Source organism: Miniopterus schreibersii, assembly GCF_964146895.1.
Source record: "Miniopterus schreibersii genome assembly, chromosome: 4".
Classification (NCBI taxonomy): domain Eukaryota; kingdom Metazoa; phylum Chordata; class Mammalia; order Chiroptera; family Miniopteridae; genus Miniopterus; species Miniopterus schreibersii.
This window is the reverse complement of record NC_138105.1, coordinates 66,018,608-66,031,364: the sequence shown is the minus strand read 5'-3', so window position 1 is coordinate 66,031,364 and position 12,757 is coordinate 66,018,608. Positions and strand designations below refer to the sequence as shown.

General features: G+C 51.1%; 2 protein-coding genes across 8 annotated transcripts in view; one reads left to right on the top strand and one right to left on the bottom strand.

The window, feature by feature from the left end:
• TJP3 (tight junction protein 3) overlaps nt 1-1,182 on the bottom strand; it is a 30,050-nt gene extending 28,868 nt beyond the window's left edge. The window contains exon 1 of the mRNA XM_081134722.1: nt 985-1,182. The gene's annotated coding sequence lies outside the window, so the exon portion shown is untranslated. The remainder of the gene's footprint in view (nt 1-984) is intronic.
• Nucleotides 1,183-5,409: 4,227 nt separating this feature from the next.
• Nucleotides 5,410-12,757, top strand: part of PIP5K1C (phosphatidylinositol-4-phosphate 5-kinase type 1 gamma) — a 52,083-nt gene continuing 44,735 nt past the window's right edge. For all 7 annotated transcript variants that reach the window (XM_081136808.1, XM_081136806.1, XM_081136807.1 and 4 more), the window contains exon 1: nt 5,410-5,622. In XM_081136808.1, the coding sequence (XP_080992934.1) occupies nt 5,529-5,622 (94 nt within the window). In that variant the 5' untranslated portion in view covers nt 5,410-5,528. The remainder of the gene's footprint in view (nt 5,623-12,757) is intronic.

The window sequence follows — 12,757 nt, the reverse complement described above, 5'->3', positions numbered from 1 at the left end:
CTGTTCTCAGCAGCCCGGCTACAAGGTGACTCTTATACCCACTTTACTGAGTGGAAAACTGAGATCCAGATAGGAGAAATGGCTGGAGGCTGTCTCATTCGAGACGTATCCTCCACAACCCCCCAAATCTCAAGCCTCCCTGCTTCCTGGGAGCTCCATGACCATGCTGCCCTGGGGTGATCCCAAATGCCAGGCCCTCTCTGTGCCCTGCATCTCGGATGCCCATGCCTTCCCAGCCCCAAGGGACCTACTTGGTCCTGGACAAAGAGACTTGAGGTGCAATCAGACACTGGCTCCCAGGAAGCTCCTTTTGTCCTGCACTTCTGGGAGCAAATGACCCAGAAAAATGTCTTGCCACCGAACCCCTCTCCTCTCCAGGTTCTAGGCTTCCTAAGCCCAGAGACCACCCTGGCTCCTTGCCCACAGACTGCTCTGGGGACTGTTGTGACAACCGTCCACTCACCCCCACCCCCTCCTGCATTTCACCATTGGGAGATTTTACCCAGAGAAGGAATCAAGAGAAGCAAAGTAAGGCGACCCCAGAACCCGTTTCCCCAGCTCCTGCAGGTTCCAGCGGTGTTGGGAGACCCACGCAATTGTCAGAAGACTTGGGGGCCTCTTCAGAAGCTCCAGGAGGCCCCCACATCCAGGTGCCAGAATGCCCGGCCTGCCACCTCCCTGCCTGACCTCCCTTTTCTAGTTTGGAGGATCAGAAGGACCAACCTGTGCCCCCTCGGCCCCCTGGCACCACCTGGGCCAACAATGACCCTTTTAGGTCTCTGGCTCTGGCGTCCTTGGCCAGCTGCCAGGGGCAGTAACTACAGCCAGATAATCCTTTAGAAAGTATGTCAATTGCCCACGCAGAAGTGTCAGTTTCCTGCTTTCCGGGGAGCTGGGGGAGGGTGATCTGGGGTCCCAGGTCCCCACGGTGGGGACTCTGGTCCTGGCAATGACCTCGGGATGGCAGGCAGAGCAGGGACTTACCTGTCTAGGAGGCTGAGTGGCCTGGGTGCCCGCCTGGCATGGGGGTGGGGAGAGAACCTGAGGTTTGAGCTCTGGCCTCCCCACCTGTTTGCTTAACTTTTCCTCCCTTGTGGCAGCAATAGGCTAGTAGGTTCCCTGCCAGGTGGAACCAGCACAGCAACATGCGACATGCACAGGCGAACTGGCAGTGTGAGAGAGACAGGGAGGCTGGTTGGGTGTGTGGCTCTGTCGTAAGGTGCTCTCACGTGGGAGCAGCTGGCCTTAACCCCTGCTCGCCCAGAGGCCAGGGACACTGAGTCCTGCCCTGCTTGTGCCATTCACCTTTGGGGCCTTGATGCCAGCACTGGGACCAACACATACAGGCTGGTTCTCCGGAAACGTTTGTTGAATAAAATAAGGAATAAATGAATGAAATTCCTCCTGGCTCTCTCCCCCTCCCCCTCCCCTCTGCTCCTTTTGCAGCTGGAACTGCTAAGCCTTTGCACTTGCTGTGCCTTCCATCACATGTGCCATCTCATAAATTGTGGCAGGACTGGCTTCTTCTCCGCCCCCCCCCCCCCCCGCAGATCTGAGAGCAAATTTTGTTTCTGTGCTACAAAGTGATCTGCCAGATTCCTGTGCCAAGAATCTTCAGTCATTTCCCAGCTGGGTAGCTTTGGGTCTCCTCAGTTTCCTCATCTAAAAAATGGGGGAAAACACTATTTCCTAGGGAAGTTTCAAAGGATGAGTAAATGAACGTCCATGAAGTGCTTAGAACAGGACAGGGCACACAGCAGGTCCACACCTTCTACACACTACCCACAGGTGGCTGGTCCCAGTGAATGAGATGTAGTTAAGTGTAAAATATACACCAGATTTGGAAGATGCGGTACCCCCAAAAGAATGTAAAATAGCTCGTTATTTTTAATAACCACTCTGTATTGAAATGATATTTTGGATATGTTGGGTTAAATGAAATACATGGTTAAACTAATCTCACCAGTTTCTATTTTGCTTTTTAAGTTGTGGTTAGTAGAAAAATTTAAATAACAGTTAAGATTTAAAATTTAAGCCCTAGCCAGTTTGGCTCAGTGGTTAGAACATTGGACCTCGGACTGAAGGGTCCCAGGTTTGAATCCAACCAAGGGCACATACCTCAGTTGAAGGCTTGATCCCCAGCCCTGGTTGGGGCATGTGCAGGAGGCAACCAATCAATGTGTCTCTCTTACACCAATGTCTCTCTCTCTCTCTCTCCCCCTTCCACTCTCTCTGAAAAGCAATGGGAAAAATATCCTCAGGTGAGGATTAAAAAAAAAGACCCTAGCCGGTGTGGCTCAGTTGGCTGGGCGTCAGTTGCTGGTTCGATTCCAGGTCAGGCCAGGGCGTGCAGGAGGCAGCCATGCTCTCACATTGTTTCTCTCTCCCTCTCCCTCTCCCTTTCCCTTTCCCTCTAAAATACAATTTTTAAAATCTTTAAAAAAAAATTTAATTGGCTTGCATTGCTCTGGCCCTCTAGCTCAGTTGGTTGGGTGTCCTCCTATACACCAAGGTTGCAGGTTTGATCCCCAGTCACGGCACATACATGAATCAACCAATGAATGCATAAATAAGTGGAACAACAAATTGATGTTTCTTTCTCTCTGAAATCAATCAAAAAATGAAATTAAAAAATTGGCCATTAAATTGTCTTGCATTGTAGTTCTTGGGCAGTGCTAGAATAGGCGTTTAATGCATAGTGGATGTTGAGCCTGTTTTTTTCAATCACATTCTATTCCCATTGTGTCACAGCTGTGCTATTTTATTAGCAGCTAGAACTACCGTCTGTCTCGTGCTTTTTTTATCTGTATCTTCTAGAATGTCACCTTATTGAGGTCAGGGATTTTGTCTTGCTCATTCCTGTATCCCAGTGGCCTAGAACAATGCCTAGTACACAGTAGGTGCTCAATGAATATTTGTGGCATGAATGAATGAATGGACCACGAAGCGGGGGATAGGAGACCATGGGTCCCTTCTACCCGATACCTAGTGCTGATGGTAATAGCCTTTATGGCCACGAGGTGGCGCCAGAAACCAGGACACCAGCCCCAGCAGGGCCGCCTCAGTTTTCCTTCCAGTAAAACCGGAAAAGTGGCCCTGGCCTGGTGAGAGTCTAGAGCTTCCCGCTGATTCACCAACACCGCGGGTTCTATCTCGGGCTAGGGCATATACAAGAAGCAACCAATGAATGCAAACAGAGGTGGAACGACAAGTCGGTGTTTCTCTATTTCTCTCAAAAAATCAATAAATAAGAAAAAAATAAATAAAACGTAACAAGGGAGGATGAATCAAGAGGACCAGAAGCACCGCCCCCCCCGCCCCCATTCCCTGCCTATCCTTTGGTGCCACCAGCTCCACACACCCCCTCCACAATCTGGCACCAGTATGGTTTTGTCTTTTTACATACTCATTTTTTAAAAACTAAAGTTTATACACACATGCACTTTTTATTTATATTTAAATATATCTTTATTGATCTCAGAGAGAGAAAAGGAGGGGGAGAGAGAGAGATAGAAACATCAGTGATGAGAGAGTCATTGATCGAGCCTGCAACGGGGAATCGAACCCCGATCCCCTGGATCCCAGGTCGACGCTCAACTGCTGAGCCACGTCCAGCCGGGCCATGCACTTTTTAAGAACAATTGTTTTATATACATATATATTTATTTATTTATTTTAGAGAAAGGAAGGGAGAGAGAGAAACATCAATGATGAGTCATTGATCAGCCACCTTCTGCCCGCCCCCTACTGGGGATTGAGCCCAAACCCAGGCTTGTGCCCAGACCAGGAATTGAACCCTGACCTCCTGGTTCATAGGTCAACGCTCAATCACTGAACAACGCTGGCCGGGCTACACACATGCACTTTAGTCAAATTCTATTTCAGGTTTGTTAAAATTATCAGAGTGACATTGTCACCCCACAATTTCTCCCTTCCCAGAGGCTCTGTCCTCTTAGCTTCTTTTAAGCTAAATTATGCTGACATTCACTTCCCTCTCTCTAAATAATGCCTGTTTGGCCACTTCTTGATTTTTCCATTTTAGTTTGACTTCCCACCAGAAGAGGTTCAGAATCAACCTTGAAAAAAATTTTTTTAATCCTGTCCCGAGGATATATTTTCCATTGCTTTCCAGAGAGTGGAAAGGAGAGAGACACATCGATTGTGATCGAACGAAGGACCCTTCAGTCCTTCAGCTGATACTCTAACCACAGAGCCAAACCAGCTGGGGCTGAATTTTTTATTTTTTTCATTTCATGATACTTATCACTGATTCAACCCCCAGCCCTTCTCCAATTGTCTGAACCAGTGCTTCTCAAATTCTCTGAGGCACGCTAATTGCTTTAGGGGACTCATTGAAACCTAGACCGTGGGGTCCCACCCCAGGAGTTTCTGATGCAGGAGGTCTGGGGTGGGGCAGGAGATTCTGCATCTCTACCAAACTCCAGGGTGATGACTCCCCAGCACCACAGACAATGATGAGGGACCATGTCTCTGAGTCAGGCAGGCCTGGGTGAAAACATCCCAGCTCCATCTCTCACTATCAGGGTGCCTGGGCCCCCCACCCCTCCCCTACAGCAGAAATAATTAGTTATGAAGAAAACTGACAGTGCATTTTTTACTCCCCAAATCATGCCCTCACAATTAATAACCACCTAGCCATATCATTAATAAGTTCACCACTATACTTTAATAACAACAGTAAAACAATTATTCTTTATACATAAATACATTGATTCATAGCACAGTTCTTAGTGTAATTCTCTGAGCTCCTGTTTTCTCATGTGTAAAATGGGGATGATTAAATAGTTTTCATCTGCTTGATCAATATTGTCAAATATTTATTGTTTCTAGGTAAAAGGTTCTGTGTTAGGTACCGGGAATATATTAATAGTAAAAAACAGGTCCCTAACTTAATGGAGACATTGCATACAAAGGCTTTCGCACTGAGACTAGCATTTAATAATATTATTATGTACTATAAGTAACATTATACATAATATTTTTACATTGTATATTAATATTAATTACATAATATATAAATTTTATTAATAACATTATGTCTATCATAATACATATAACTTTATATTGTGCATAATGAAAATTAAACTTTATCAGATTGTAATTAGTACTTATATTAAAATAGTTAACACAATAATGTGTTACTTATAATATGATGATAAGTAACTTAATCATAAATATTGTTTATATTTCATCTGTAATATTAATACCATTGCAACGCTAAGCGACTGGCATGGCGCTGCCCTTCCACACCCTGGGCGCACGGCGACGCTCGAGGCGCTCCCGGGCCCGGGACGCGCTCAGGTCCCGCCCCCGAGTCCTGATTGGCTGCGCGCGCGGTGCGCGATGGCGCAGCGCCTGGCCCCGCCCCGGCCCTCCCCCTGCTCCTTGGACTCGGCTCCCCTTTCCATCCTCCAGCCGGCGGCGGTTGTTGTTCGGCGGCGGCGGCGGCCACAGCTCGGGTCGTAACCTCCGGCCGCCGGCTCGCTACCGGGTCCGCGCGCGCGGCCATGGAGCTAGAAGTGCCGGATGAGGGGGAGAGCGCCGAGGGAGGGACCGTGACCTCGGAGGCGACCTGGGCCTCGGAGAGCGGCGCGGCGGCAGGTAACGGTTCCGGACCTCGCGTCCCTTCAATGCACCCGGAGTGGACCCGCCTGCTGCCCCCGCCGGGGCCCACTGGACGAGTCCGAGTGCCGGAGGGGCGCCGAGCCCCGCTGCTGGGAGACCGGAACGTTCCACTCAGGGGTGATCGCGGGGGGGGGCATGGAACGCCCCACGACCCGGCCGGGGGACTCGCCTCCCGGGGCCCGGGGAAAGATGGAACCCCCTCCTGGGGGCTGGGAGTGGTGCCGCCTATTCCGGGGGTCCCTTGGGGGGGCGCCCGTCTGGGGGCGGGAGTGGGTGCAGGGCCCCGTTCTGAGAGGCTGTGGGTGGAGCATCTTGCTTAGAAGCATGCGGGGAAGACCGGTCCTCGTCTCTGGGCCGGTGAGACCCCTCTTAGACCCGTGGTGGGCGAGTGTTCCGTCTCCTGCTCAGGGCGCTCAGGGACGACCTCTTTCCAGTTTTGTTGGGAGGGGGGCTGCTTTGCGTGTGTGGAATGATGAAGCACCCCTGTTCCAATGAGGGGGCCCTGTCTCCAAGGTGGGGCATGACGAGGTGATACTGTACCAGATGTGCCCCCCTGTCTGGACCCACTTTCTGGGCCACACACCTTGCTGGTATCAGCTTCCTGGCCTCACCCTTTCCCCTCACAAGCAGTCAGCCCTATGGACACATCTTATTGCCCTGAAAGGCCAGGGGCAGCTGAGGTGGAGGAGGGAGGGTCTTTGTGGCCATCTGGGTCAGTCTCCTGACTATCTGTTCTGTCAGTGAAAGTCAACGGACTCACCCCATTCTGGTGCACTGGCCATTTCTTCCCTTTCTGGACCTCAGTTTACCTCCCTGTCACAAGGGGTGGCTAAGGGCATGACATCTCGAGGCACCCTCAGTGCTGGGGCTCTCTAAGCAGACAGGAAGAGTAGGCCCTTTATGCCTTCTCTCTGGACACTGGGGGTCTGCTATAGCCATGGAGGGCCACTGCTCCCTGGTGCCCCTGTTCTTGACTTGCTTTCCTCACTCTACAGCAAAGCAGGTGTAGAGAATGAGGTAGCCTCGCCTAGCCCGGCCAGCTCCAGGCCCCCTTTCCCTGGCGTGGAGTACAGATGTGAGCCACTGTGGTTCCTTCCCTGAGGTCACAAACTCCCAAATAGGAAGTTTCCTGATCCAAAGAACCCTTTGCTCCTCCCAAGTAGCCTTCATGGGCGGAGTCCTGTAGATACCCACATGGGCATCCATCCTCCTTCTCCCCTGGGCCTCCAAAAGCTTTCTTGGCAGGCAGGGAGATGCTGTGCTGCCTGGGAGTTGGGAGAAGTGTCTGAAGAGAGAGCCAGAGTGAGCATCCTGGGCTTTGGAAGACTCCCACTGCTTCTTTTCCCACTGCCATCTGGAACTGCCTGGTAGATGACCTGTTTCCTTCTGACCATTCAGTCGCCTCGCCTTTTCAGCCAGTATCCTTGCCTGGGTAGCATCACCTTTCTCAGCACCCTGACCTCTGCTATCAGCCCTCTGGCCAGCTGGTCAGAGACAAAATAGCCCCAGAATCAGTGACCACTGGAAAGCTACAGAGCAAACTTGTATCTTCTCAGGGGTTGGGTGAACTGATTAGGGACAGATAAAGGCCCAGCCCCCTGGCTATGGCTGGGTCTGAGCGTTGGGACCTGGCAGATACGGGCTGGCCCTCCCTGCCCGTCAGCAAAATCCACAGAAATCTGTCTCCCCCAGCTAATCACTTATTTTACTCTCTTTAAAGAGCTGCCTCTCCCCGTCCAAACCCACTTCTCCTGACCTAAGTTCTGTGAAGTTTGTGTAAGAGCTGCCCACCCTTTTCCTACTGCTGTACAAATACATAAACACATAAACAGGTGTGCATGTTCTTCACCATGGTGGTTCATGCTACACCAGGGTCTCTTTCCTTGGCACTATTGACTTTTTGGGCCAGAAACTTTTTTGTTTTGGAGAGGCTGTCCTGGGCACTGGAGGGTGGTGAGCAGCATCCCTGGCCCCCACCCACCCAATGCCAGGAGCTCCTTCTCCCAGTTGTGACAACTACAGATGGCCCTAGACATGGCCCAGTGTCCCCTGGAGATAATCACCCTGGTGGGAAGCCACTGTACTATACCTATTGTTCTGTAACTTGCTTCCTTTTTGTCTGTAATAGTGTGGATCTTTTTCTCTATGTTGGTATCCATTATTTTTTTCAGAGAGAAAGAATACTGTGTTGTGGTTAAGAGGGTGGAAATCCCAGAGTTATACTGCCTGGTTCCACTGAAGAACAAATGCCTCAACCTCTCCTAGCCCTCAGTGTCCCCATCTATAAAATGGGGTGAGAGTGCTTGATGAATGTTAGTGACAACTGCTGTAGGCACCAACCGTTACTGATACCAGCCTCCTGTTAAGGGACATTCAGGTTGTTTGTGGAGTTGCCTTTTGATGTTAGAAGCAGTAAATGGCCTGTCTTTGAACATGGGTGCTTCCGTTCCTCAAAATTGGAGTCCCATCTTGGAATGGCTGGGTCAGGGTCTAGCAGATTGAAAAATGACTATCAGATACCTGATTGCTTTCCAGGAAGGTGTGGAAGGGGCCAAGAGAGACTCTCTGTCTCCCCACAGCGTTGCCAGCTCCAGATGTTATCAGCCTCCATCATTTTGACCAATCTGATGGGAGGTGAAATATATCTCGGTGTTTAGAATCTGGTTACTTTAAACACCTGCGCTCCCAAGTCCTGGTCCAGAGAAGGCTTGAGGGGGTTCTCCATTGGCTTTTGGGGGTTGTATGGGGCGCCTGGTTCCTGGGGCTTGGACACATTCACAGGGCCAGCTGTGGGGCTTCTTAGCTGCCTGTGGGCTTTGGGCTGAGCTGTGGTCTGCTGTTTCAGAGCCATTTCCCTCCTGTTCTTCCTGTTCCTGTGATATCTCAGAGCAGTGGACTTCTTCCCAGACCTCCCAACCCCTCCCATATCTAATCTGGTGGCAAATTATGTAGCTTTGCCTTCAAAATGGACCCAGAATCTGCACACTTCTCCCCCTCCTCTGCTTCCACCTGGTCCAGCCCCATCATCCATCACTGGCCTGGTTCTTCGTCCTTTCACATGCTCCCTACAGCTAACCCCAGAAGGCTCCCATTAACAACTGAGTCAGGTCCCGTCCCTTTTCTGCCTACAACCCTCAGGACTCCCAACTTCCTCCAGGTAAAAGCTCAGATCCTGCCCATCATTCACAAGACCCTGCACAAAATGCCCCTGTCCCCTCCCCACCCTCACTTCCTGCCTCTGCCACCTTCATTCACTCTGCTCTAGCCACATAGAGCTCACAGTTTCTCTTAACACTCCAGGCATAGTCCTGCCCCAGGGCCTTTGCATAGGCTATGCCTTCTGCCTAGAAAGCTCGTCCTCCATATCTGTCATTTGCTTCCTTGGTTTGCTCAACTTTTTGCTGAAATAACTCCTCCTCAGTGAGGCTTCCCCTGCTATTTGAGGGAGGCCTGAGAGAAGGGTAAGAAGACAGCACAATTCAAGCAAAGTCCTGATGTGCTTGAAGAACAATGAGGGGTCAGTGTGCCTGGGGTGGGGCAGGCATCATCACTGGAGGCCTTCTCTGTAGCTGTGGGTGAATGGTAACCAGGGATTGTAGTGCCCCTTGTCCCCTTATTGGGAGTAAGCTGTGACCTTAGGAGACAGAAAGCTCCCAGTTTGAATTCCACCCTGGCCACTTTCTAGGAATGCAACATAAGCCTTTTGGACTGGCAGCCTTGGTCTGTTCCATGGAAAGGCCTTGAGGACTGGACCACCTTTACCAGACGCCTCAGTGTCTCCATCTGTGAAATGGGTGTGATGACTATACCTTTCTTATAGGGCTTGACTGAGTGAATTGATGTGCAAAGCTCTTAGAAGGGTGCCTGGCATGTAGTCGACTCCATGTGAGCGCTGGGGTTTTCCCTCCTCAGGTCCACACGCAAGTCAAAGGGAACTGCACATCATAGACTGCTGCTTGGAGAGCCTGGCACAAGCTGGAGTCTGCTGTGGGACTCAGAGTATGTGAGGATGTGCAGTTGCCTCTTAGCCCTTGAACAATGCTTATTGAATATTTATCCGACACCTACTGTGAGCCATGTAGGGATCTAGGTGCCTAGGCCACTCACATCAGTGACCAGTGGGATTCCCTCGCTGCCCTCTGGCCTCTCAGATTGGTGGGAGGGTAAACAGATAAGACCAGGGACCACAGTCTGTGGCCCCCCTGGACAAATCCTGTCCATTGCTGTGTTTTGTCAATAAAGTTTTATTAGCATACAGCCATGCCCATTCACTCACACGTTGGCCATGCACCTTTCATGCTACAATGGCAGAGTTGAATTTCGAGACAGAGACCTTCTAGCCTGCAGTGTGGCAAATGTTCACTATCTGGTCCTTTGTGGGAGATGTTTGCTGACCCCTGAGTAAAACCATGCTGGATAGTGGTGAGTGTGCAGAGGGAAATGAAACATGTAGTGGGAATTTGAGTGACCAGGGCCTGCTCTAGGTGGTCAGGAGAAAAGGTGGCTTGAGTGAGAAACATCAGCTGTGGGTGGAGCTTTCAGGCAGAGGGAACTTGCAAAGGGGCCCTGAAGCCAAAATGAGTATGATTCCTTTGAGCCACAGAAGCTAAGTGAATGTGTGGGACAGGGGCTGAGATAGGCAGGGCCAGCCACATGGGGCCCCGGAGACCCTGGCTCTGCCTTGGTTTTGTTCTGAGTTCACTTGGTGCTGGAGTGTTGAAGCAGGGCAGTGAGCACTGAGTCAGTTTTGCAGAGCATGCTCTGGTTGCTTGGTGGGGAAGGGGCTGTGGGGTGTGAGGGGGCTGGATGGGGGTAGAGGGCGGTGAAGGAGATGAGGAACCCAGGAGGGTTTTGACCTATGTGCCCTGGAGTTGGTGGTGGGGTGAGGAGGGCCCAGGAAGGAGCAGGTCTAGGGGGCTGAGCTTGCACTGTTGTGGGAGGAGCAGAGAGGAGGGGGTGCTGCCCATGGGGCCCCCAAGGCATGTGGAATCTTACTGACCAGGCAGTAGGGTGGTCTGGGTGGACCCTGCCTTGACCTTGGACAGTATGCCTCTGAGGAGAGGTCCTTTCTTTCTACATTGGTTTTTCCTCTGAAGATGAGGGCAGTGGGGTCCCAAGGATTCAGGGAGACAGGAATTGGTGAGACCTGTAGCCTCTGGTGGCACTCTTTAAATTACATCTGTGTGAACTGGCTATTTACAGATGGGGAGGCCCAGGTTCCAAGGGGGTCTTGGGCCCCCATGCCTTCCATTCCCAAATCCTGCCACCTTGACCAAGTCGAGTGTCACCATGTGTGACAAGGCAGGTCGAGACCCACTGGAGATTTTCTCACTGCTGCCAGCTGGACTCCCAGCCTGAACCGTGGGACTGCCCCTGTGTAGAGGATTACTGAGTAAGGGGATTAGCTGTGGGGCCCTGCCCATCCTGGCACCTCCTGCCCCATCAGGCCGCACCAGAGGGAGTGGGGTCCACCCAAGGGGCCCCACATGCCTGAACCAGTGGAAAGGAAAAGTTTTGGAGACCTGGCCTCTGTCTTTGATTAAAGAAAGGAACCCCAACATTTTGTCACAGTTGTCTCTATCACCTATACATCATGCATGCATATCATGGTCTTTATCCTGGATGGAGGCATGGAGTTACTGTTGAAGGTTTTAGGGAAGTTTGAGTTTGGTCGTGTTCTGTGGGTTATGTTTCTCTCACACGTTTCCTCATGTGTCCTCTACTGGGGAGCCGTCTTAGCTGGAGGTGCATCAGGCACTATTGGCAGGAGATGGTACAGTGTGTGAACAGGTAAGGGGACCAAGGGGGCAGGTGTAGATGGAGAACATAAGAGACACGGAAGGAGAGCCAAGAAGTGGGGTCCCAGCAGCCACAGAAGGAAGTTACTCAGCTGTTCTGTGCCTCAGTTTCTTCATTGCAAAGGACTTGCTTTCCTCTGTGGTTCACGTGAGGATTAGATGCCTCAGTGCCCAGGAAATGTTCAGAACAAGGCTCAGCATGTGGCAGATGCTTAGTAAGTGGGGAGCAGAGGCACATGACTTGGGCTAGGCGGCCTGGGACCAGCTCTGTGTGCCCCCATCTGGTAGGGCAGTTGGGTGGCCATGCGGAGCAGCGTAGTCAGCCTAAAGTCTGGGTGAGCTGCCTCTAGGGCCCCTTGGGCTGCTGGCTTAGTGCGAGCCCATTTGGCCCTGGTTCTGACTGTGTGACCTGGCCATGTGTCTGTCAGGGGAGACCCTGGGCCTCTATCGGTAAGGATGGCTTAGGATCCACTGTGTGACAAACATCCCTGCAACTCAATGGCCTGTCCCAGAGGCTTGTTTATGCCAAGAGTCCCTGGCAGGTCAGCAGGGAAGTGAGCTCATTGTAATTACCCAAAGACCTAGGTGTTGAGTCTGCTGTCACCCTGAATGCCTATTCACCTGGCAGAGGTGCACATGCAAATCCTGGTCCACAGCTGTGGTTTCAGTATCATTAACAGGGCCTCCTGCCACATTTAGAAGCGCTGTAGCTTTGATGATATATTCTGATGTTACCTGACAGATGATGACATTTGGTGGTGACCAGTGTCATGCTCTAATAATACTGCAGAGCATCACCTGCATGGTCGTCTCTGTTGGCTGAATTCCTGGAGGCAGAACTGCTGGGGTGGAGGCTCCCTCCATGCCTGTTTAATTTTGAAAGGTGCTACCATATTGAAATGTACCTGGGATGTGGTTTTTGTTTTGTTTTTTAATTTAAGATTTTTAAAAATTGATTTAGAGAGAGAGAGGAAGGGAGACGAAGAGAGGAAGGGAGACAGAGAGAGAGAAACATTGATATGACAGCAGAACATTGGTTGGCTGCCTCCTGCATGCCCCTATTGGGGATTGAGCCCACAATCTGGGCATGTGCCCTGACCGGGAATCGAACCAGCAACCTTACGGTGCACAGGACGATGCCCAACCAACTGAGCCACACCAGCCAGGGCCTGGGATGTGTTTTAATCAGGTGTGGTGAGGCCCACAGATCAGGGTAGGTACACTGAATAAGCTTATGATTAGCTAGTTTGAATAATTTCAGTGGGCTCTGCATGGGAGGGGCAGGCAGCCAGTACTTGGCCTTAGGGTGATTG